This window comes from Zonotrichia leucophrys, chromosome 29 (genome assembly GCF_028769735.1).
Source record: "Zonotrichia leucophrys gambelii isolate GWCS_2022_RI chromosome 29, RI_Zleu_2.0, whole genome shotgun sequence".
Classification (NCBI taxonomy): domain Eukaryota; kingdom Metazoa; phylum Chordata; class Aves; order Passeriformes; family Passerellidae; genus Zonotrichia; species Zonotrichia leucophrys.
Genome location: NC_088198.1, coordinates 3517673 through 3540215, shown reverse-complemented (window position 1 = coordinate 3540215; position 22543 = coordinate 3517673). Strand labels below are relative to the sequence as shown.

The 22543-nt window shown below is 71.1% G+C and overlaps 4 protein-coding genes across 8 annotated transcripts in view; 3 read left to right on the top strand and 1 right to left on the bottom strand.

The window, feature by feature from the left end:
• Nucleotides 1-4577, top strand: part of LOC135459075 (cyclic AMP-dependent transcription factor ATF-7-like) — a 54039-nt gene extending 49462 nt beyond the window's left edge. The window contains exon 12 of the mRNA XM_064734692.1: nucleotides 1322-4577. Coding sequence (XP_064590762.1) covers nucleotides 1322-1533 — 212 coding nt within the window. The 3' untranslated portion in view covers nucleotides 1534-4577. The remainder of the gene's footprint in view (nucleotides 1-1321) is intronic.
• Nucleotides 4578-5669: 1092 nt separating this feature from the next.
• NPFF (neuropeptide FF-amide peptide precursor) lies at nucleotides 5670-6766 on the top strand. Its single transcript, XM_064734725.1, has 2 exons — nucleotides 5670-6233; nucleotides 6477-6766. Exons 1-2 carry the CDS (start codon nucleotides 5923-5925, stop codon nucleotides 6592-6594), a joined length of 429 nt encoding a protein of 142 aa, XP_064590795.1. The 5' UTR covers nucleotides 5670-5922; the 3' UTR covers nucleotides 6595-6766.
• Nucleotides 6767-6858: 92 nt separating this feature from the next.
• On the bottom strand, nucleotides 6859-14702 carry TARBP2 (TARBP2 subunit of RISC loading complex). 4 transcript variants are annotated; one of them, XR_010442962.1, is made up of 10 exons: nucleotides 12207-12351; nucleotides 11480-11649; nucleotides 11162-11261; nucleotides 10730-10813; nucleotides 10179-10251; nucleotides 9317-9434; nucleotides 9116-9243; nucleotides 8365-8554; nucleotides 7194-7419; nucleotides 6859-7024 (listed from the first exon to the last, which is right to left on the bottom strand). XR_010442962.1 is itself a non-coding variant. In XM_064734712.1 (9 exons), the coding sequence occupies exons 2-9, from the start codon at nucleotides 11637-11639 to the stop codon at nucleotides 7262-7264; spliced, it is 1011 nt and encodes a 336-aa protein (XP_064590782.1). In that variant the 5' UTR covers nucleotides 11640-11649; nucleotides 14623-14702; the 3' UTR covers nucleotides 6859-7261. The 4 variants fall into 4 exon arrangements, 3 of the variants coding, with proteins under 3 accessions (XP_064590782.1, XP_064590780.1, XP_064590781.1); XM_064734712.1 differs by lacking the exon at nucleotides 12207-12351 and adding an exon at nucleotides 14623-14702 and having other exon boundaries at nucleotides 6859-7419; XM_064734710.1 differs by having other exon boundaries at nucleotides 6859-7419.
• On the top strand, nucleotides 13623-22333 carry MAP3K12 (mitogen-activated protein kinase kinase kinase 12). 2 transcript variants are annotated; one of them, XM_064734678.1, is made up of 14 exons: nucleotides 13623-13938; nucleotides 15076-15407; nucleotides 15910-16093; nucleotides 16854-17045; nucleotides 17537-17695; nucleotides 18159-18317; nucleotides 18542-18650; nucleotides 18942-19051; nucleotides 19223-19339; nucleotides 19671-19808; nucleotides 20273-20711; nucleotides 20924-20994; nucleotides 21069-21321; nucleotides 22156-22333. In XM_064734678.1, exons 2-14 carry the CDS (start codon nucleotides 15080-15082, stop codon nucleotides 22246-22248), a joined length of 2352 nt encoding a protein of 783 aa, XP_064590748.1. In that variant the 5' UTR covers nucleotides 13623-13938; nucleotides 15076-15079; the 3' UTR covers nucleotides 22249-22333. The 2 variants fall into 2 exon arrangements, with proteins under 2 accessions (XP_064590748.1, XP_064590750.1); XM_064734680.1 differs by lacking the exon at nucleotides 13623-13938 and having other exon boundaries at nucleotides 14811-15407; nucleotides 21114-21321.
• Nucleotides 22334-22543: the final 210 nt, after the last annotated feature.

The following is a 22543-nucleotide window of genomic DNA, read 5'->3' as shown; positions in this document are numbered from 1 at the left end:
CCCTGCAAAGGGAGATGGAATTCCCTGCTGGCACCTCTGGGTGCAGAGCTCTGGGGTTGTGGGATTTTATCGGGGTTTCCTGTGCCCAGCTGTGCCCTTGTTGGCCCCTGCAAAGGGAGATGGATTTTCCTGCCGGCGCCTCTGGGTGCAGAGCCCTGGGCGCTGGGGTTGTGGGATTTTATCGGGGTTTCCTGTGCCCAGCTGTGCCCTTGTTGGCCCCTGCAAAGGGAGATGGAATTCCCTGCTGGTGCCTCTGGGGTACCCGAGGGCTCCCAGGCCATCCCCAGGCTCAGGAGCTCTGAGCTCTGCCAAATTCCCCAAATTCCCGAGGAACAAAGGGAAGGAGGCTCTGCCTTTGTCTGGGGCTGCAAATTCCCCAAAACCCGAGCAGGCAACGCCTCGTGATGGGCTCTGATTGATTTCCATGGCGGGGGAGCAGTAAAGAGCAGAGCAGGTGATTTAGGGATAAAACCCCCCCAAATCGCAGCTCCAGGGCATCTGCTCCCGCTGGCAGGTGGGGAAGGGGCTGCTCCGCCTCGGCTCCAGGACCTGGGGGAAGTTCATTAACTCCTGTTAATGAGGGCTGGATGGGCTGGGGCTGAGCGTGGGAGGGCGGCTGTGCCAGGGCTGCCCTCCTGGGGAAGCTGCGCTGGAGCCGGGGAGGGTCAGCAGGGTCTGGGCAGGGGGCAGCGGTGCCAGCGGGCCGTGGGCAGGGGGCTCCACATGCCCTGGGCTTGGCTTCTCGCTGCTGCAGGCTGGAGTGCCCGGCCCGTTCCTGCTGCTCCTGATCCCCCTCGGGGCCAGCAGCGTTCCCAAACCCAGACAGGCCCCATTCCCACCCAGACCCAGACCAGCCCCATTCCCAAACCCAGACCAGCCCCGTTCCCAAACCCAGACCGGCCCCGTTCCCAAACCCAGACCAGCCCCATTCCCAAACCCAGACCAGCCCCGTTCCCACCCAAACCAGCCCCATTCCCACCCAAACCAGCCCTGTTCCCAAACCAGCCCCATTCCCAAACCCAGACCAGCCCCATTCCCAAACCCAGACCAGCCCCATTCCCAAACCCAGACCAGCCCCATTCCCATTCCCAAACCCAGACCAGCCCATTCCCAAACCCAAACCAGCCCCATTCCCAAACCCAGACCAGCCCCATTCCCACCCAAACCAGCCCCGTTCCCAAACCAGCCCCATTCCCAAACCCAGACCAGCCCCGTTCCCAGCCCTTCCCCATTCCCAAGCCAGCCCCGTTCCCAGCCCAGCCCCGTTCCCCCCGGTGCTGCCCCCGTCCCTGACCCGCTCTGTCGCGCTCCTGTCCCGCAGAGAGCCCCAAGGAGAGCTCGGAGCCCTCGGGCTCGCCCGCGCCCGTCATCCAGCACAGCTCGGCCTCGGCCGCCCCCAACGGGCTCCGCTCGGCCGCCGAGGCCGTGGCCAGCTCGGTGCTGGCCCACATGGCCGGGCAAAGGACAGAGCTGGCCGTGCCCGCGGCCTCGCCCGTCATCATGGCCCCACAGGGACACTCTGCCGGCAGATGATGGCCCGGCCCGGGGGGACCTGCATGGACTGAGCACAGCCCGCGGGGCGCCGGGCCCTCCCTTCCCTTCTGGAGCGTTGTGAGCACCGGCGGGACCTCCCTGTCCCCTGTGGAGCGTGTTCGTGGGCACCGGGACCTTCCCTCCTGCCTGGGGTCTGTTCTGAGGGCCCCAGGGCCTTCCCTGTCCTGTCCGGGGGTGTGTGATGGGGGGCACGGGACCCTCCCTGTCCTGTCTGTGGTTCTGGGGCACACAGCCTTCCCTCTCCCGGCTGGGTTCTGTTCTGGGGGTCCCAGGACATTCCCTGTCCCTTCTGGGGTTTCGTTCTTCCTGTTCTGGTTTGGTTTAAGGGCGGCTCTGGCGCTTTCCCCTCGACGGAGCCCCCGGGCAGGGCGGGTTCGGGGCTCCTGTGGCAAACACTAAATGTGGGGAGCCCCAGTGGGGGCCCTGTCCCCGGGCTGGGGGCTGTGACACTCCGGTGACACTCCCTGCTGTCCCCGTGTGCTGTCCCCGTGCTGCAGGGGGCTGTGACACTCCGGTGACACTCCCTGCTGTCCCCGTGTGCTGTCCCCGGGCTGGGGGCTGTGACACTCCGGTGACACTCCCTGCTGTCCCTGTGTGCTGTCCCCGTGCTGGGGGCTGTGACACTCCGGTGACACTCCCTGCTGTCCCCGGGCTGCTCCCAGGCTTGTCCCCACTCCCCAGACGGTTGCACCTTCACCAGGAGCCTCCCGGAGCTCTGAGCTCTGGCACCGAGGGCTCCTCCAAGGGCAAACCCAGCCCCGGGAGCTGCTGCCCCTCAGGGACCCCGATGACCTCAGAAATGGCCTTAAACGATGGGATTGTCCCGAGGGAGGGAGCGGGAACGGGCCGGGGTTTGGGGCCGAGCCTCGGTCACTGCCCGGCCGGAGCAGACAAAGGAGGGGCAGGAGCTGGGGTCGGGTCCTTGTCCTGCGGGGGGGGCACGGGGCTCTGTCCCCTCTGTGCCTGGGGGGCTCCGGAGCTTCCGCAGGTGCTGCAGATGGAGCGGGGAATGGGAGATAACAACGGGGAATGGGAGATAACGGGGAATGGGAGATAACGGGGAATGGGAGATAACGGGGAATGGGAGATAATGGGGAATGGGAGATGGGGATGGGAATGGGGGATTATGGGCAATGGGGAATTATGGGGAATGGGGGATTATGGGGAATGGGGAATTATGGGGAATGGGAGATGGGAATGGGGAATGAATGGGAATAAGAAATGAGGAATGGGGAATGGGAATGGGAAATAATGAGGAATGGGGAATGGGGAGTGGGGAATGGGAAATAGTGAGGAATGGGAATGGGAATTGGAAGGGCCCCGCGTGGCTCTGGGGTGCGGATGGAATCCTGTCCCGGTCCATGGCCCTGCCCCAGCCCCTGGAATCGCTGCCCCTCGGTCCCTCCTCAGCCGAGCCCCCCTCAGGTCGCACTCGCCACTTTGCAGCCACGTTGGTTGGTTGGTTGGTTGGTCCGGGTGATTTTGGTCGGTTCCTCCGCACTTGGAAGGTTCCCAGGGACAGCGCAACCCAAAGCCGGGGCTGAGCAGGGCCTGGGATCCCGGCGCTGATGGGAAGTCCTGAGGTTTGGGGTTTTCGCGGCCGTGGAATTCAGCTTCTGCCCTCCCTCCCTGCCTGCCTGCCCGCTGTGCCTCGCCCGGGGCCGGGTCAGGCGGGGTTTGTGTTGCTGCTCCTGCTCTCCCCTTTCTCCTCCTGCTCATCCCAGCTCCTCTCCTGCCGCAGCCTCGGGGGTCTCTCGTTGGGGTCCCACAGATCCCCCAGAGCCCTTTCCCCCCTAAAGCTGTTCCTGAAGCCCAGCCCCGGCACTGCCCGTCCCGACCGGGCTCTTGGTGCCGCAGGGCGCGGCCGGGAGGGCCCGGGGCCGTTCTGGGGAGCGGATTTTGGGCAGCAGCTCCCCCAGCCCCTCCTGGGATGGGGGGCGGGAGCAGCTCCCCCTCCCCACACCCCCACGCCAGTGCCTTGAGAATTCTGCAAATCCCGGAAAAGGAAAGCGCCAAAGGGGCTCAGGGACAGGCGGGAACGAGCGGAGTCCGGGTTCGGCTGTGCCTGGGTCACTCGCGGCGTTGGAGCTTCCCGTGCCCGTTCCCCGTGTGTTTTACCCCAAAAGCAGCGGCCCCTCCTCGCTTTGGGACCGCTTTTGGGGCGACCCGCCCCGATTCTGCTCCGAGCGATTCCTCCCGGGGGCGGCAGCGCCGGGGGCCCGCGCTTTGCTCTGCCCGGGACTCCGGGGGACGGAGCCTTCCTCCGGTGTCCTCCTGTGTCCGCCTGTGTCCCCCTGTCCCCGCTCCTGTCCCCGCTCCTGTCCCTCCCTGCCGCGACCCGCGGGACACCGGGGGCTCCCAAGGGCTCCGGCCTGGGGCGGGATCGGCTGCGGGGTTCGGGGTTTGTGGATTTTACCGGAGTTACGGAACAGGAACGGGCTGCAGGCCCCGGGGAGCCCCGCGGCGGGGCAGCTGCTGCTCCCTCCCTCCTCCTCCTCCCTCTTCAGCCTCCAGATCCTCGCGGATCGGGAAGAGTCGGTCCCGCTTCCCCCCGCCCCGGTGTTTGGTCCGGGATCCTTGGCCCGGGTGGGAATTGTGACGTTTTGGGGCTCCTGGACCCGTTCCGGCTCTGTTGGCCCCAGAACGAGCCCGGGAGGTGCGGAAGGGACAGGGCAGGAGGGTCCCGGCGCGCCCCCCACCCCCCCCAGCTGCTTTGTGCCACGAGCTTTGACGATCAATAATGGAAGAAGCCAAAAAGGACCCCGAGTACCTGTGTAGTATCTTATCAGTCCATATCGACGCGTATACGCACCCATGTATCGTAGAGCGGCCGCCGCGGGCCTGCCCCGACCCCCGGCGCCCCCGAGGGACCCCCGGCCCGCCCGGCTCCTGTGAGCGGGTCCTCACAGCCCCGCGGGGGCACCGGGGGCGCTCCCAGCCTGCCCGCCCTCGGCCGTGTCATACCAAACATGTAACGTGCCTTTTATTTATGCTGCAAATATAACATTAAATATTACCCAGGAGCCGCCGGCTGCTGCTGCCCTTTGTGGGGGGGCGGGCTGGGGACACCCTGGGGTCACTCACTCTGTCCCACGGACACCCCGGGGTCACTCACTCTGTCCCACGGACACCCTGAGGTCACTCTGTCGCACGGACACCCCGGGGTCACTCTGTCCCACGGACACCCTGAGGTCACTCTGTCCCACGGACACCCCGGGGTCACTCTGTCCCACGGACACCCTGAGGTCACTCTGTCCCACGGACACCCTGGGGTCACTCTGTCCCACGGACACCCCGGGGTCACTCTGTCCCACGGACACCCCGGGGTCACTCTGTCCCACGGACACCCCGGGGTCACTCACTCTGTCCCACGGACACCCTGAGGTCACTCTGTCCCACGGACACCCCGGGGTCACTCACTCTGTCCCACGGACACCCTGAGGTCACTCTGTCCCACGGACACCCCGGGGTCACTCTGTCCCACGGACACCCCGGGGTCACTCACTCTGTCCCACGGACACCCCGGGGTCACTCACTCTGTCCCACGGACACCCCGGGGTCACTCTGTCCCACGGACACCCTGAGGTCACTCTGTCCCACGGACACCCCGGGGTCACTCTGTCCCACGGACACCCCGGGGTCACTCTGTCGCACGGACACCCCCGGTGTCCCCGGGGTTCGCGGTGTGGGTGGCACCGGACCGAGGGTGACACCGGCTGGACCCGGGACGGCGTGGGACTGCCACCCCTCCGCGGGGGAGCTGCTTGCGGGGACACCGCAGTGCCCCGGGGCGCCCTCGGGTGCCTTTTTTGGGGCGATTTCGGCTGGTTTGGGGTCGGCGGAGCCGCGGCCGCGCCGTCGGGGCTGCAGGAGCGCGCAGCGGCCACCGGGGGGCGGCAGCGAGACCGGGCCGAGGGTGGGGGGCGCGGGGGGACCGGGGAGGAGTCGGGGGTTGGTGGGGAACCGGAGAGGGGTCCCGGTCTGAGGGTGGTGGGGAACAGGGGAGGGGGGTCCCGGTCTAGGCTGGTTGGGGAACCGGAGAGGGGTCCCGGTCTGGGGGTGATGGGTTTGGTGGGGAGCAGGGGAGGCGCCCCCGTCTCAGGGGGTCCCGGGGGTCTCGCTCCGCAGCCCCGGCGGTGCCGGTTGCGGAGCCCGGGCGGGGCGGGAGGTGCGGGGCTCCCCTGTCCGCCCATCCATCCATCCCATCCATCTGTCCGTCCGTCCCCGGCGGCGGCTGTCGCGGCTGCTAAATGGGTTTCATTAACGGCGGCGGGGCCCGGGCCGCTCCCGCCGCCCCCCGCTCCCCCGGGACCCCCGGCCCGGCCCGGCCCGGCTATAAGAGGCGGCGGCGGCGGCGGGGCGGGGGCGATGGCGATGGCGGTGGCGGGGTGCCCGGTGCTGCTCCCGCTGCTGCTGCTGCTGGCGGGGACCCCGCGCTCCGCCCGCGCCTGTCCCGGGACCCCCGGCCCGGCCCCGGTGAGCCCCGGCCCGGCCGCGCCGCCGGCTCCGGTTCGTGGGGGGTGCTCGGGGCTGGGGGCGCCGCGCGGTTCCAGGGCCGCCGTGAGCCCCGCGGCTCCCCCGCCTCCGGGGCCGCCCCCCGCCGCCGCCGCCGCCGCCCTGGGAGCGCTGCTCCGGTCCCTGCGGCGCCCCGGCCGCGCCCCCGGCGCCCCCCGGCCGAGGTGAGCGGGGACGGGGCCGGGCCGGGGGGTCCGGGGGGCGGGGACGGGGTCTGGGGACAGCGGGAGGTGGGGAGGGACCGGGGGGGCTTGGGGGGCCGGAGAAGGGTCGGTGGTGCGGGGATGGGGTCCCCGTCTCGTGTCCGTGTTCAGCCCATCCCCATCCGTCCGTCCGTCCATCCCCGCCCCTCTGTCTGTCCCCATCGCGTCCCCGGTGCGGATGAACGGTGCCGTGTCCCCCGGCAGGTGGGGCTGGGGGCTGCAGGGGGGTCCCCAGGCCCGGCTCAGCCCCCGCAGCCGGGACCCCCCGGCGGCCCCGTTCTGGACCATGGCGACCCCGCAGCGCTTCGGCCGCCGCCGCTGAGCCCGACCCCGACCCCGGCCCGGCCCCTCGGGGGCTCCGTCCGCGCCCCAATAAAGGATCTGTGCCCCCACCCGAGCCCTGGGGGCTCCGTCCGCACCCCAATAAAGGATCTGTGCCCCCACCCGAGCCCTGGGGGCTCCGTCCGCGCCCCAATAAAGGATCTGTGCCCCCACCCGAGCCCTCGCTCTGTTTCTGCCCCGCTCCCCGGCCCCAAGCAGACACCGACACGGGGCGTACAAACCCCCCCAGCTTTATTCTGGGGGCCGATGGCACCCGGGACCCTCCAGAACGGGAGGCCAGGACGGAGGGGGGCCCCGGGCCCTGAGGTCCGTCTGTCTGTCTGTCTGTCTGTCTGTCTGTCCGTGCACCCGCAGCGGGGTCGGGGCGGGGGCCGCGGGTGGGGCCGAGTCCGGGGGTCCGAGCGCTGCCCGGGGGCGGCTCCGGGGGCTGTGCCCGGGCCCGGGGGGCTCGACTGCCCCGAGCAGGGCTCGACTGCCCCGGGCAGGGCTGGATTGCCCCGAGCAGGGCTGGGTTGCCCCGAGCAGGGCTCGCTGCCCCCGAGCAGGGCTCGACTGCCCCCGGGCAGCGCTCCCTTGCCCCAGGAGTGGCTCCCTTGCCCCGGGCAGCGCTCCCTTGCCCGGGCAGAGCCCCCTGGCCCCGGCGGGGCTCATTTGCCCCCGGCCATGATGCGCAGGTACTGCAGCGCGTTCCGGGCCGCCTGGGCGCGGGCGCCGTCGCGGGACGGGGCTGTGCCGTGGCACACCGTGGTCGGCTGCGTGGAGAGCTCCACCAGGCACTGGTGCAGCCCGCTGAGGCTCAGCGCGTCTGGGGGCACAGCGGGTCACCCACGGCCCCCGGGCACCACCGGGGCTGGAGGGCACAGGGCAGGGCTGGAGGGGCACAGGGCAGGGCTGGAGGGGCACAGGGCTGGAGGGCACAGGGCTGGAGGGCACCGGGCAGGGCTGGAGGGGCACAGGGCAGGGCTGGAGGGGCACAGGGCTGGAGGGCACAGGGCAGGGCTGGAGGGCACAGGGCTGGAGGGGCACAGGGCTGGAGAGCACAGGGCAGGGCAGGAGGGACACCGGGGCTGAGCCGGGGCACAGGGCAGGGCAGGAGGGGCACAGGGCAGGGCTGGAGGGCACCAGGCAGGGCTGGAGCGCACAGGGCAGGGCTGGAGGGGCACAGGGCTGGAGGGGCACAGGGCAGGGCTGCAGGGCACAGGGCAGGGCTGGAGGGGCACAGGGCTGGAGGGCTCAGGGCAGGGCTGCAGGGCACAGGGCAGGGCTGGAGGGGCACAGGGCTGGAGGGCTCAGGGCAGGGCTGGAGGGGCACAGGGCTGGAGGGGCACCGGGCAGGGCAGGAGGGGCACAGGGCAGGGCTGGAGGGGCACAGGGCTGGAGGGGCACCGGGCAGGGCAGGAGGGGCACAGGGCAGGGCTGGAGGGGCACAGGGCTGGAGGGGCACCGGGCAGGGCTGGAGGGGCACAGGGCTGAAGGGCACCGGGCAGGGCTGGAGGGGCACAGGGCAGGGCTGGAGGGCACAGGGCTGGAGGGCACCGGGCAGGGCTGGAGCGCACAGGGCTGGAGAGCACCGGGCAGGGCTGGAGGGCACCGGGCAGGGCTGGAGGGGCACCAGGCAGGGCTGGAGGGCACCGGGCAGGGCTGGAGCGCACAGGGCAGGGCTGGAGCGCACAGGGCTGGAGGGCACCGGGCAGGGCTGGAGCGCACAGGGCAGGGCTGGAGCGCACAGGGCAGGGCTGAAGGGGCTCACCGATGTCCAGGTAGCTGATGGCGAAGCTCTGCTCCTCCGAGAGCTCCTGCAGCAGCGCGCAGGCGCCCCCCGGCGTGGCGCTGCCGCCCCGGCTCCGCAGCTGGCCCAGCTTCTCGCCCGCCGAGTTGCGCAGCGAGTCCCACGTGCAGCCGGGGGCGCGGCCCCGCAGCCCCTCCAGCCGCGGGCACGTCTGGGCAGGGGCACGGGGGGCTCGGGGAGCTGCCCGAGGTGTGGGAGCCCCCCGGGGACACCCCCAGAGCCACCCACAACCCCAAACCCAGGGGGTGCCCTCCCCATGGCCCGGAGCAGGGGGGCAGAGGGGACTCGGGGGGGCTCTGGGGAACTCTGGGTGACCCAGGGTGGCTCCGGGTGGCTCTGGGTGACTCTGGGTGACCCCAGGGGAACTCTGGATGGCTCTGGGTGACTTGGGGTGACCCAGGGTGTCTCTGGGTGACCCAGGGTGACTTGGGGTGACCCAGGGTGGCTCTGGGTGACCCAGGGTGGCTCTGGATGGCTCTGGGTGTCTCTGGGTGACCCAGGGTGACTCTGGGTGACTCTGGGTGACCCAGGGTGGACCCAGGGTGGCTCTGGGTGACCCAGGGTGGCTCTGGGTGACCCTGGGTGTCTCTGGGTGACTCAGGGTGTCTCTGGGTGGCTCTGGGTGACCCAGGGTGGCTCCGGGTGACCCAGGGTGACCCAGGGTGGCTCTGGGTGTCTCCGGGTGCCCGTGCCCCCCCCGTGCCCCCAGTACCATGTTGAACTGGTCCTCCTCGCCCTCGGCCTCGCTGCCGTCGCGCGGCTCCATGGGCACGTTGTGGATCCTCACCAGCATCTTGGCGGCCGCGTTGCGCTTGGCCAGCTTCTTGGAGGTGCCGCTGCCTGGAGGGGCCGGGGGTGAGCCGGGACCCCGGAGCCCTGCCCGGGACCCCCGGGACCCCCGCCCGGCCCTCACCGATCTCCACGAAGCGCTCCACCCGGCACGTCATGGTGAACTCCTTGCGGTGCGCCGGCCCCGACTCCTGCGTCACCGTGTACTCGGGCAGGCGCCAGCCCTTCTGCACCACCAGCTCCTGAGGGGACACGGGGACATGGGGACACGGCCGCGCCACCAGGGACAGCCCCGAGCCACCACCGGCGCGGTAACCTGAGACAGCCGGCCCAAAGCGGGGATAACCGGCCCCAAAATGGGGATAACCGGCCCCAAAACGGGGATAACCGGCCCCGAAATGGGGATAATGGCCCCAAAATGGGGATAACTGGCCCCAAAACGGGGATAACCGGCCCCGAAATGGGGATAACCGGCCCCGAAATGGGGATAACCGGCCCCAAAATGGGGATAATGGCCCCAAAATGGGGATAATGGCCCCAAAACGGGGATAATTGTCCTCAAAATGGGGATAATCAGCCCCAAAACAGGCATAACTGTCCCCAAAAGAGGGATAACCCACCCAAAGCAGGAATAACTGTCCCTAAATGGGGATGAGCAGCCCCAAAAGGGAAACAACCATCCATAAATGGGGATGAGCAGCCCCTAAATGTAGGTAACTGTCCCCAAATGGGGATGATCAGCCCCAAAATGGGAATGTTTGTCCCCAAATGGGGATGAGCAGCCCCAAAATGGAGGTTAACTGTCCCCAGGAGGAGGTGACTGTCCCCACAACAGGAACAATGTCCCAAAAAGGACCAAGCGCCCCCAAACCCCATCGTGTCCCCCCACCCTACAATGGGTGAGGTTCCCCCCCAGGGCCGTGTCCCCCCCCTGCCAGGGCAGGTTGGTGTCCCCTGTGGTGTCCCCTCCCGGGGGTGGCACCCACCTGCAGAGCCCCCACGGGGTTACACTCGGCCTGGGGGGGGGACACTGGCGTCTTCATCTCCAGGGGGGGGCCCCTGTGGGCACAGCGGGGTCGGGGGGCACCCACGGCCCATGGGGGGCACAGAGGGGTCAGGGGGCACCCACGGCCCCCCGGGGGGCACAGCGGGGTCAGGGGGCACTGGGGGTCAGGGGGCACAGAGGGTCAGGGGGCACCACGGCCCCCATGGGGGGCACAGCGGGGTCAGGGGGCACAGCGGGGTCAGGGGCACCCACGGCCCCATGGGGGGGCACAGCGGGGTCAGGGGGCACCCACGGCCCCATGGGGGGCACAGCGGGGTCAGGGGCACCCACGGCCCCATGGGGGGGCACAGCGGGGTCAGGGGCACCCACGGCCCCCTATGGAGGGCACAGAGGGGTCGGGGGCACCCACAGCCCCATGGGGGGCACAGAGGGGTCAGGGGGCACAGCGGGGTCAGGGGGCACCCACGGCCCCATGGGGGGCACAGAGGGGTCAGGGGGCACTGGGGGGGTGGGGACACGTGACTCCCTTACCTGGGCGAGGGCGGGGGCGCGGCGGGGGCCGGGGGGGGCGCGGCGGGGCCGGGCGCTGCGGGGGGCTCCGGGGGGAACGGAGAGCTGGGGGGGGCAGGGGTCAGAGACTCCCCCACAGGCATTGCGGGGACCCCCAGACCCCCCCAGAACCCCCCAGGCACCGCCAGACTGCCCAGACCCCTCCAGGGACCCCCAAACTCCCCTGGGAGCCCCCAGACCCCCCGGAACCCCAAATTCCTCAGACCCCCCCATAACCCCCAGACTACCCCGAGACCCCCAGCCTGCCCTGGGAGCCCCCAGACCCCCCCGAGCCCAGCAGAGCCCTCACATCCCGCAGGATCCCCCAGCCCCCTTTGGGTACCCACCCCCCCAGAGCCCCCCAAACCCGGGTACCCCCAGCCCCCCCAGCCCCCCCAGCCCCCCCAGCCCCACCTGTGCTCCAGGGGCTCCAGCATGGCCCCCCCCCCTCTGAGCAGCCTCAGGGCCACCTCGGCCGCCTTGTGCTTGGCCGCCTTCTTGCTGGGACCCTGCCCTGGGGGACACGGGCACGTCAGGGACAGCAGGGACACTCAGGGGACACCAGGGGACACCGAGGGGCCCTGGGAGGTTCGGGGTCCCACAGCGGCAGTGATGTCCCCACAGGGACAAGAGGGACAGGGCGGCCCAGGGGGTCCCACTGGTGATGTCCCCGAGGGGACAGCAGGGACAGGGGGGCCCAGGGTGGCTGTGGGGGCTCCCCAGGGGTCCCACCGGTGCAGCTGATGTCCCCGAGCGTGACGCGGAAGGTGAAGTTGGGCTGGTGGGCCTGGCCCTCGGCCTTGAGCAGGTCGTAGCCCGGGGTGCGGCCTAGGCGAGTGCCATACTCCTGCAGGAGGCTGATGGGCGTCTTGCCGGGGCTGGCCGCCACCATCTGCTCCAGGCTGCGGGACACCGACACCGTCAGGGCGGGACAGGGACAGGGGTGGCACTGCCACAGAGTGCCACTTGTGCGTGATGTGGTGACCCGGGGACAGGGATGGAGCCCCAGCGGTGGGAGGGGAAGCGGTGGCACTGCCACCCAGCCTGGGGACACAGCGACAGGGATGGAACCCCGGCACGGCGTGGGGGTGTGGCACTGCCAGCTGGGACACGCGCGTGGCACGGCCGGGACACGGGCAGGGATGGCAGTGCCACACACCGCGGGGACACGGGCAGGGATGGCAGTGCCACACACCGCGGGGACACGGGCAGGGGATGGCCCTGTCCCACACCGCCGGGACACGGGGACAGGGATGGCAGTGCCACACCGCCGGCACAGCCCTGTCCCCCCATCCCTCTCCCCTCCCCGCCCCTCCCCGCCCGAACCCGGCCTAGGCCGCCGCCGCCCCCCGCCCGCCGCCGCCAGCGCGGGGTCCCGGGCGGTGCCGGGCAGCCCCGGAGGGCCCCGGCGGTGCCGGCGGTGCCGCAGGGCCCCGGGCAGCCCCGGGGGTCCCGGTACCTGGGGAAGGCGCCGCCGCTCCGCCGGGCCCCGCCCGCCCCCTCCTCGCTCATCCCCGCCGCTCCGGCCGCCGCCCGCGCCGCCAGGGGGCGCGCGGCATCACGGGAGCGCCGCGCCGCGCCGGGGGCGATGGGAACTGTAGTCCGCCCGCAGCGCGCGCAGCCCCCGTCAGCCCGCCGGAGGACTACGCTTCCCATAACCCCCCGCGCCAAGGGGAGGGCGGGAGGGCGGAGGAGGCGGGAAGCGGGGTCACGTGGTGCTGGAGGGGCGGGAAGGGGGCCGTGCCTCAGTTTCCCCCAGGAGGGGTCAGGGGACAATGGGGACAGTGGGGGTAATGGGGACAGTGAGGGACAGTGGAGACAGTGGGGAATAATGGGGGTAATGGGGGATTATGGGGACAGTGGAGGTAATGGGGACAGTGGGGGCACTGGGGGATAATGGGGGCAATGGGGACTGTGGGGAATAAGGGGGGTAAGGGGGGTAATGGACAGTGGGGGTAATGGGGACAGGGGGGACATTGGAGGATAATGGGGACAATGGGGACAGTGGGTAGATGAGGGACAATGGGGACAGTGCGAACAGTGGAGACAGTGGGGGATAATGGGGACAAGGAGGACCATGGGGGACAGTTGGGACATGGGGACAGTGGGGACACTGAGGGACAGTGGGGACTGTGGAGGTAATGGGGACAGTGGGACATGGGGGGACAATGGGGAGAGTGGGGACAGTGGGGACAGTGGGGCAGAGGTGGCACTGGTCAGAGCGGGAGCGCTGGCGATGGAGGGACCCCGCACTGGGAGCACTGGGATGGCCCCCATGGCCCGTGCGCTCTGGGCCCGGTGCCGGTGTTGGTACCGGCGGGGTCACGGCGGCACCGGCAGGGCCGGGGCTGGAGTCCCGCTGCTGACGCCGGGAGGTGCCGGTGCAGGCCCGGGAGCGGTGCCAGTGTCAGAGCGGGGGTCCCGATGCGGTAACCGGGTCCCGTGCAGTATCTGGGTTCCGGTGCGGTACCGGGGTCCCAGTGTCGGTCACTCCGGGTGTGGTATCGGGGTCCCGGTGCAGTATCCGGGTCCCGGTGCCGGTCTCTATCCGGGTCCCGGTTCGGTATCTGGGTCCCAGTTCGGTATCCGGGTCCCGGTGCAGTATCCGGGTCCCGGTTCGGTATCTGGGTCCCGGTTCGGTATCTGGGTCCCAGTTCGGTATCCGGGTCCCGGTTCGGTATCCGGGTCCCGGTTCGGTATCTGGGTCCCAGTGCAGTATCCGGGTCCCGGTGCCGGTCTCTATCCGGGTCCCGGTTCGGTATCCGGTCCCAGTTCGGTATCCGGGTCCCGGTTCGGTATCTGGGTCCCAGTTCGGTATCCGGGTCCCGGTTCGGTATCCGGGTCCCGGTGCAGTATCCGGGTCCCGGTGCCGGTCTCTCCGCTGCGGCGGTTCCCGGGGCGGTACCGGCGGGGTCCCGGTGCAGCATCGCGGTCCCGGGGCGCAGCCGGGGGGGCTCCCGGTGCCCGTGCCGGTCTCTCCGGTGCGCGGGGCGGGGCCGGGGCGGGGCCGTTCCCGTCGGGCGGGGCCGTTCTCGCCGCTCGCCCCGACCGCGGCCCCGGCCCCGGTACCGGCCCCGCCCGCCGGGCCCAGCCCCGCAGCACCGGCAGCGCCGGGCCCCCCCCGGCCCCGGGACCCGCCGGGACCCCCCGGCAGCAGCGGCGCCCCCGGGCAGGGCCCGGAGCCCCCCCAGGTACCGGCACCGCTCGGGGGGGATGCGCGGGATGGGGAGGGGGCAGGGCCGGGATGCGCCGGGATGGGGAGGGGGCGGCGGGGCCGGGGGGGCTCGGGGGGGGCTCGGGGCCCCCCCATCAATCACCGGGACCCCCCAGGCCCGGGGGGGCCGCGCCCTCCCCTCCCCCCTGGGCGCGGGGGGCAGGGGGGGCCGGGGGGGGAGGGGATGCGCGCGGCCTCTTGCACGCGCGTGACCCCCCCTTGCACGCGCGCGTGCACGCGCCTGACCCCCCCCATTCCCATCCCCCCCCGGCCGTGCGCGCGCTCGTGACCCCTTGCACGCCCGCGTGCAGTCGGCGGCAGGTGCGTGTGCGCGCGCCCGTCGGGCCCTGCGCGTGCCCGCGGGTTCCCCTGGAGCGCGCAACCCCCCTGTGCACGCGCGTGCCCCCCGCCCCCCCTCTGCCCCTGTCACCCCCTCCATGTCGCGACAGGGCGCCATGTCCCGACATGACGCGCCGGCGGGGGCGCTGTTCCGCCCCCGCTCCCTCCTCCCGCGCTGCGCTGTCGCGACACGGGCCCGGCGCTGTCGCCTGTCGCCAGGGCCGCCCCCCCCCGCTCTGTCCCGGCCCCCCCCGGGTCGCGCCCCCCCGCTCCTGCCTCAGTTTCCCCGGGGGTGGGGAGGGGGGGAGGCCCCATCCCTTACCGGGATGACGTCACCGTGTGACGTGATGTCACCGCGGGGGGACACGCGCGACACCTGGAGGGGCGGGAGGCGCCCCCTCCCCCGCGGGTCCCTCGGGGTGACGCTCGGCCCCTCCCCCGCCCCAACCCCCCCAATTCCTGTGATGACATCATCGCTGGCCGCGCTGTTGCCATGGCGACCGTCTTCCCCCCTCCCTCCCCCCCGGGGACCCCTCGTGCCTCAGTTTACCCCGAGCGTGCCCGGGGCTGACCGGGCGGTGGGGGAGGGGCAGAGGGGTCACACGCGTGTGGGGGTCACCGCCACTGCCGGGGGTCCCCAGGGCCCCGCTGACCGCTCGCTCCAATTCTGGGGTGCCCCGCTGACCGCTCGCCCTGGTTTGGGGGTGTCCCTTTGACCGCTCGCCCCCAGCCCCATGGCCTGCCTGCCCCATCCCCGCTGACCGCTCGCCCCCAGCCCCATGGCCTGCCTGCACGAGACCCGCACCCCGTCGCCGTCGCTGGCGCTGCCGTCGGACGGGACCCCCGAGCAGGAGCTGACCCCCACGCAGTGCGTGCTCCGGGATGTGCTGCCGGCGCCCAGCGCGCCCCCCGAGGCCTGGCCCCGCCGCGGGGGCGCCCGGGGCCCCGAGCTCGGCCCCGAGGCCGCGGGGCCGCTGGCGGCCGACGCCGCCCACCTGCGCTGCCAGGCCGGGGGCGGCTTCCTCGAGGGGCTCTTCGGCTGCCTCAAGCCCGTGTGGACCATGATCGGCAAAGCGTACGCGGCCGAGCACAAGCACCCGCCCGAGGGTGAGCGGGCACCGGGGCACCGGGAGGGCAGGGGGGCACCGGGGGCACGGGGTAAACGGGAAAAGAACGGGGGAAAGGGGCAAACGGGGGTGAGGGGGCAAAGGAGCTTCAAAGCAGGGTGCAAGGGGGTAAGGGAGGGTGTGAGGAGAAAAGAGGGGGTGAAGGGCAAAAGCAGGGGTGAGGGGGGCAAAGCCAGGGCTGGGGGTGCCAGGGGGCTCTGGGTGCCATGGTGGGGGTGCCGTGGTGGGGGTCCTGCTGAGCCGTGGGTGCCATGGTGGGGGTGCCATGGCTGTGGGTGCCATGGGCTGAGTGTGATGCCATGGTGTGGGTGCCATGGCTGTGGGTGCCATGGCTGTGGGTGCCATGGCTGTGGGTGCCATGGTGGGGGTCCTGCTGAGCCGTGGGTGCCATGGTGGGGGTGCCATGGCTGTGGGTGCCATGGCTGTGGGTGCCATGGCGGGGGTCCTGCTGAGCCGGGCGCGCCTGCCCCCCGTGCCCGCAGACCCCTGGGAGGTGCCGTTCGAGGAGATCCTGGACCTGCAGTGGGTGGGCAGCGGGGCGCAGGGCGCCGTGTTCCTGGGCCGCTTCCACGGCGAGGAGGTGGCCGTGAAGAAGGTGCGGGACCTCAAGGAGACCGACATCAAACACCTGCGCAAGCTCAAGCACCCCAACATCATCACCTTCAAGTGAGAGGGGCTGCTGGCACCGCGGCACGGGGACAGCAGGGGCAGGGGGCAGCAGGGGCAGGGGGCAGCAGGGGCAGGGGACAGCAGGGGCAGGGGACACCGTGGGCAGGGGGCAGCATGGGCAGGGGGCAGCAGGGGCAGGGGGACAGCAGGGGCAGGGGGCAGCATGGGCAGGGGGCAGCATGGGCAGGGGGCAGCATGGCCAGGGGACAGCATGGACAGGGGGACACTGCAGGAATGGGACATGGGCATGGCATGGGGCATGGAGCACGCTAGAACATGGGCATGGCATGGGCATGGCATGAGCACAGCATGGGCACGGCACGGGCATGGAATGGGCATGGAATGGATGTGCGATGGACATGGCATGGACACAGCATGGACATGGCATGGAATGGGCACAGCATGGGCACAGCATGGATATGGCATGGACATGGAATGGGCATGGAATGGACATGGCACAGACATGGAACGGGCATGGAATGGACACAGCATGGACATGGAATGCACGTGGCATGGACACAGCATGGACACAACGGGCACAGCATGGACATGGAATGGACACGGAATGGACATGGAATGCACATGGCACAGGCATGGCATGGCCATGGAATGGACACAGCATGGACACGGTGCCCAGCATGGGCACGGCCACAGAGGTCACGGCCACCGCGGCCCGGGGCCCCGTGCTGGGTGTCCCCTGTGTCCCCTGTGGCCCCGCGGGCGCTGAGGTGGCGCTGAGGCGGCGCTGTGCCCGCAGGGGCGTGTGCACCCAGGCCCCCTGTTACTGCATCATCATGGAGTTCTGCGCCCAGGGCCAGCTCTACGAGGTGCTGCGCGCCGGCCGCAAGGTCACCCCCTCGCTGCTGGTCGACTGGTCCATGGGCATCGCCGGCGGCATGAACTACCTGCACCTGCACAAGATCATCCACCGCGACCTCAAATCGCCCAAGTGAGCCGGGCACAGGGACGGGGGCAGCCCGGGGACCCCCGGGCGTGGGGCTGTGCATGGGGTGGGTGCCTGGCACAGCGGTGCTGGCAGGGACAGAGCCGTGCCCTTGGTGGTGCCCTGTCCTCGGTGGTGTCCCATGGCAGGGCAGTGTCCGTGCTGGCATTGTGCCCATGGTAGTGCCGTGTCCGTTTTGGAATCACATCCATGCTGGTGCCATGTCCATGGTGGTGGCATTGTTCCGTCTGATTGGTTTCCCACGCCAGTGCTGTGTCCGTGTGGCCGTTGTCCCATTCTGTGTCTGTGTCAGTGCTGTCCCCTGTCCATGTCACCACTGTCCCCTGCCCATGTCACCGCTGGCCCTGCCCTGCCCGTCCCCGCCGTGCCGTGACCCGCTGGTGCCCGCAGCAGTTGCATGCCCGCGACGGTGCCGTGCCCGTGCCTTGGCGTGTCATTGGCGTGTCATTGGCGTGGCGCTGAGCGCGTGTCCCCAGCATGCTCATCACCTACGACGACGTGGTGAAGATCTCGGACTTCGGCACCTCCAAGGAGCTCATTGACAAGAGCACCAAGATGTCCTTCGCCGGCACCGTGGCCTGGATGGCCCCTGAGGTGATCCGCAACGAGCCCGTCTCCGAGAAGGTGGACATCTGGTGAGGCCACGGGGACACCGGGGACACCGGGGACACTGAGGGACACTGGGGACACTGGGGACACCGGGGACACTGGGGACACCAGGGACACTGAGGGACACCGGGGACACTGGGGACACTGGGGACACCGGGGACACTGAGGGACACTGGGGACACCGGGGACACTGGGGACAATGGGGACACTGAGGGACACCGGGGACACTGGCGACACCGGAGACACTGAGGGACACCGGGGACACTGGGGACACCGGGGACACTGCCAGCTGTGCTGGCACTGGGGACACTGCAGCGGCAGGCAGAGGGGACAGGAGACATTGTGGGGATGCCAAGGACATGGGGGGACAGAGATTGGGACAATGGGAGTGACGTGGCAGGGCCAGGGGACATCAGGGACTGCAGGAGTGGGGACACCAGAGGGGGAAGAGGTGAGGGGACAGCAGGAGGCCTCCGTGGGTGCCCACAGGTCCTTCGGGGTGGTGCTGTGGGAGCTGCTGACGGGCGAGATCCCCTACAAGGACGTGGACTCGTCGGCCATCATCTGGGGCGTGGGCAGCAACAGCCTGCACCTGCCCGTGCCCTCCAGCTGCCCCGACGGCTTCAAGGTGCTGCTGCGCCAGTGCTGGTGAGTGCCCACCCCGAGGGCCGCCCTGGGCACCGCTGTGGGCACCCGAGCCACGGGGGACCCCGCCACAGACAGGGTGGGCAGGGCAGGGGGGACCCCTGGCTGTGTTGGTGCCCCCCCTGTGTCCTGTGCCCCCCTCTCTGCCCCTCGTCCCCAAATCCTTCAGCGCTCCCTGAACCCCCCGAGACCCCCCAGCCCCCCTGAGAGCCGCGTCCTCCCCCCAGGAACAGCAAACCCCGGAACCGCCCGTCCTTCCGCCAGATCCTGCTGCACCTCGACATCGCCTCGGCCGACGTCCTCTCCACCCCGCAGGAGACCTACTTCAAATCCCAGGTACCGACCCCGGCCGCCCAGGACCCCTTCCTGCGGCTGGGCGGTGCCCGCAGCCCTGGATGGGCGGGGGTGGACAGGGCACAGGGTGGACAGAGCACAGGGTGGCCGGAGCCCAGTGTGGCCGGAGCCTGGGGTGGCCGGAGCCCGGTGTGGCCGGAGCCCGCTGTGGCCGGAGCCCTGTGGTGACCAGAGCCCAGTGTGGCCGGAGCCCGGTGTGGCCGGAGCCCGGTGTGGCCGCAGCCCGGTGTGGCCGCAGCCCGGTGTCACGGCGGCGCTGTCCCTGTGCCGCAGGCCGAGTGGCGGGAGGAGGTGAAGCTGCACTTCGAGAAGATCAAGTCGGAGGGGACGTGCCTGCACCGGCTGGAGGAGGAGCTGATCAACCGCCGGCGCGAGGAGCTGCGGTGCGGCCGTGCTGGGAGCGCTGGGAAGGGACCGGGGGGCAGCAGGGGCTGGCGGGGCACGGGGGGGGCAGCGGGTCGCTGTCCCCGTCCCCGCTGTCCCCGCTGTCCCCGTCCCCGCTGTCCCCGCTGTCCCCGTCCCCCGCGCGGTGCTGACGCCACCCGTGTCCCCAGGCACGCGCTGGACATCCGGGAGCACTACGAGCGGAAACTGGAGCGCGCCAACAACCTGTACATGGAGCTGAGCGCCCTCATGCTGCAGCTGGAGCTCAAGGAGAAGGAGCTGCTCAGGTGGGTGGGCAGCGCCCGAACAGCACCCCCGAACAGCCGCCCCACAAATAACACCCCCAAACAGAAACTCCCCTAAATAACACCCCCAAACTTCACTCCTCCCAAAGAGCACCCCCAAACAGAATCCCTGAAATGACACCCCCAATGACAACCCTCCACAAATGACACCCCCAAACAGCACCCCCACACCCTCTGTGCCCATCCCACGGTCACTCCCTCGCCATGGCCATCCCTTTGTCCCCCCCATGGCCGCTCCCCCCCGGCCATGGCCGCCCCCCGGGCCCCGCTTGCCCCGGGCAGGGGCGCGGGTGCCCACGCGTGGCCCGTGCAGGCGGGAGCAGGCGCTGGAGAAGCGCTACCCCGGGCTCTTCAAGCCGCGGGTGCCGCGGGGGCTCCTGCACGGCAACGCCGTCGAGACCCTCATCAAGAAGCGAAACGTCCCCCAGAAGCTCTCGCCCCACGGCAAGCGGTGAGGGGGCCGGGGGTCCCTCGGGGGGCACCTTGGGGCGTTTGGGGCGGGGGGAGATGGGGGTAAATGGGGGTGCCGGGGATTTGGGCTGGGGGGCGTGTGGGTCCAGCAGGGGGGGGTGTCTGGGGACCTGGCTGTGGGGTCGTTGAGGGGACTGGGAGGACGGCGTTCTTTGGGGTGGGGGTGTCTGGGCTCTTTGGGGAGGGGGCAGATGCTCTGGGTGTGCAGATGTTGGGAAATCTGGATTTGGGGTCGTTGAGGGGACTGGGGGTGTCTGGGTTCTTGAGGGGAGAAATGCTCCGGGTGTGCATTTGGGGACCTCGGAGTGGGGCTCGGGGGGGTCCGGTCTTTGGGGGAGTTCCGGTGCTGCGGACCCCGGTGTCCCGGGGCGGGAGGGGTCTCTTCGGGGCTGTGGCGGCGCCGGATCCCCTCCCACAGCCTCGCCCCTGTCCCTCCCGCGCCAGCCCCGACATCCTGAAGCCGGAGGTGCTGCTGCCCAAGCTGGACGCGGCCATGGCGCAGGTGGCGCTGCCGGGGTGTCCCAAGGGCCCCCCGTCCCCCGGGCGCAGCCGCCGCGCCAAGGGCCGCCACCGCAAGGCGGGGCCGCGGGGGGGCTGCGCGGAGCCGGGGCCCGAGGCCGGGACCCCGCGGGGCCCCCCCGCCGCCGCCGCCAGCCCCGACATCCTCGGGGGCACCCTGGAGGCCGCGGGCGCGCCCCCGGCCGCCGAGCCCGACGCGGGGCCCGAGGGCGCCTCGGGCAGCCAGGGCTCGCCCCCGGCGCAGCCCCCCACGCCCGGGGAGCCCGAGCGGGAGAGCGGCGCCGGCCGGGGGGGCAAAGGCGCGGCCGGGCAGCACCTGACCCCCGCGGCCCTGCTCTACCGGGCGGCCGTCACCCGCGGGCAGGTGAGACCCCCGACCCCGCGGCCCTTTTTGGGGGGGCGAGGGGACCCCAGGGCCGACCCAAAGTGGGAGGGGGGATGGATCCTCGGGGGAGGGGGCGCCAGTGTTCCCCGCATCTCTGCCGGGTCCCTGGCGGGGTGGGGGGCGGGTCAGAACCGGGGGTCCTTCCCGAGGGGCCTCAGGAGGACCCCAGGACCCCCTCCCTGCGCCCCCAGAAGCGGGGGGTCTCGTCGGAGGAAGAGGAGGGCGAGGTGGACAGCGAGGTGGAGCTGCCGCTGCGGCAGAGGTGGGTGCGACCCCCGGCCCGGGCACACCCCCCTCGCTGGAGCCCCCCGCGCTCACCCCCTCGCCCCTGCCCAGGTGGCCCCCGGGGATGAGCAAGCGCCAGTCGCTGTCCACCTTCAGCTCCGAGAACTTCTCGGACGGCGACGGCGACGAGGGCCACACGAGCGAGCCGTCGCACAGCGCCACCCCCGACGTGGGCAGCACCAACACGGACGAGCGCCCCGATGACCGCTCCGAGGATCTGCTGTCCCAGGGCTCCGAGATCCCGCTGGACGCGGCCCCGCCCGACGGGCCCGGCCGCCGGCACGGGGGGCTCAGCCCCACCAAGGTGAGACCCCCACCCAGGGATGGGCGCCGGGGAGTGGGGGTCCGCCGAGCCCCCCAGGTGGGGTTGGCAAAGGGAGGGGGGTCCACAGGCCCACCAGGAATGGACTCTACGGGGTGGGATTGGGAAAGGGGTCCCTGTCCCTCAAGAATGATCCCCATGGGGTGGGGGTTCCCTGAGCCCCCAGATGGGGTTGGCAAGGGGAAGGGGGTCCACAGGGCCCCAGGAATGGTGCCCATGGGGTGGGGGTCCCCAAGCCCCCACAGTGGGGTGCCAAAGGGAAGGGTGGGGGGTCCCTGTTTGCCCCGGAATGGCCCCTATGGGGTGGGATTGGCGAAGGGAAGGGGGGCTGTAGGGCCTCCCAGCAATGGCCCCCGTGGGTTGGGTTGGGGGTCCCTGTCCCCAGCAATGGCCCCCGTGGGTTGGGTCGGGGGTCCCTGTCCCCAGCAATGGCCCCCGTGGGTTGGGGGTCCCTGTCCCCAGGCATGGCCCCCATGGGTGGGTCGGGGGTCCCTGCCCCCAGGAATGGCCCCCATGGGTTGGGTTGGGGGTCCCTGTCCCCAGGCATGGCCCCCGTGGGTTGGGGGTCCCTGTCCCCAGCAATGGCTCCCGTGGGGTGGGTCGGGGGTCCCTGCCCCCAGGCATGGCCCCCGTGGGTGGGTGGGGGTCCCTGTCCCCAGCAATGGCCCCCGTGGGGTGGGTCGGGGGTCCCTGTCCCCAGCAATGGCCCCCATGGGTGGGTCGGGGGTCCCTGCCCCCAGGCATGGCCCCTATGGGGTGGGTCGGGGGTCCCCGCCCCCAGCCCCGCCGCGATGCCCCATTCCCGCGCGCCCCCAGGTCTCCGAGGACTCGGACTGCGACAGCGCGGAGCTCGACCACTCAGGCAGCGGCGAGGGGCCCCCCCGGCCCACAGCCCCCCCGGGCCTGTGACCTGCGCGCCCCCACAGCCCACCCTGCACTCCCCCTCCTCACTTGTACAGCCCCAAATATTTATATAAATATCTATCGCTCTCTACTGTGGCTGCTGCCTTGGGGAACGGGAGGGGAAAGGGGCAGGGGGGTCCTGGAGCCCCCCGTTTGTGCAGGTCCTACTGGAGCTGCCCCAGTTCAGACTGGGGAAAATGGGGAGGGGGGTTTGTCACTCCTGGAGGTGCCAGGGGAGTTGGGGGGAAGAGCAGAGAGGGAACAGAACCAACAGCAGGTTCCCATTTCAAACCAGTCTGCA

Coding starts and splice junctions, on each gene's coding strand:
- NPFF (XM_064734725.1), top strand. CDS start 5,923: ATGGCGATGGCGGTGGCGGGGTGCCCGGTGCTGCTCCCGCTGCTGCTG. Junction 6,234..6,476: donor CCCGGCGCCCCCCGGCCGAG/GTGAGCGGGGAC, acceptor GTCCCCCGGCAG/GTGGGGCTGGGGGCTGCAGG.
- TARBP2 (XM_064734710.1), bottom strand. CDS start 12,259: ATGAGCGAGGAGGGGGCGGGCGGGGCCCGGCGGAGCGGCGGCGCCTTC. Junction 11,650..12,206: donor AGCGGCGGCGCCTTCCCCAG/GTACCGGGACCC, acceptor GGTGTCCCGCAG/CCTGGAGCAGATGGTGGCGG. Junction 7,420..8,364: donor CATCAGCTACCTGGACATCG/GTGAGCCCCTTC, acceptor CTGTGCCCCCAG/ACGCGCTGAGCCTCAGCGGG.
- MAP3K12 (XM_064734678.1), top strand. CDS start 15,080: ATGGCCTGCCTGCACGAGACCCGCACCCCGTCGCCGTCGCTGGCGCTG. Junction 15,408..15,909: donor GCACAAGCACCCGCCCGAGG/GTGAGCGGGCAC, acceptor CCGTGCCCGCAG/ACCCCTGGGAGGTGCCGTTC. Junction 20,995..21,068: donor GAGCTGCCGCTGCGGCAGAG/GTGGGTGCGACC, acceptor GCCCCTGCCCAG/GTGGCCCCCGGGGATGAGCA.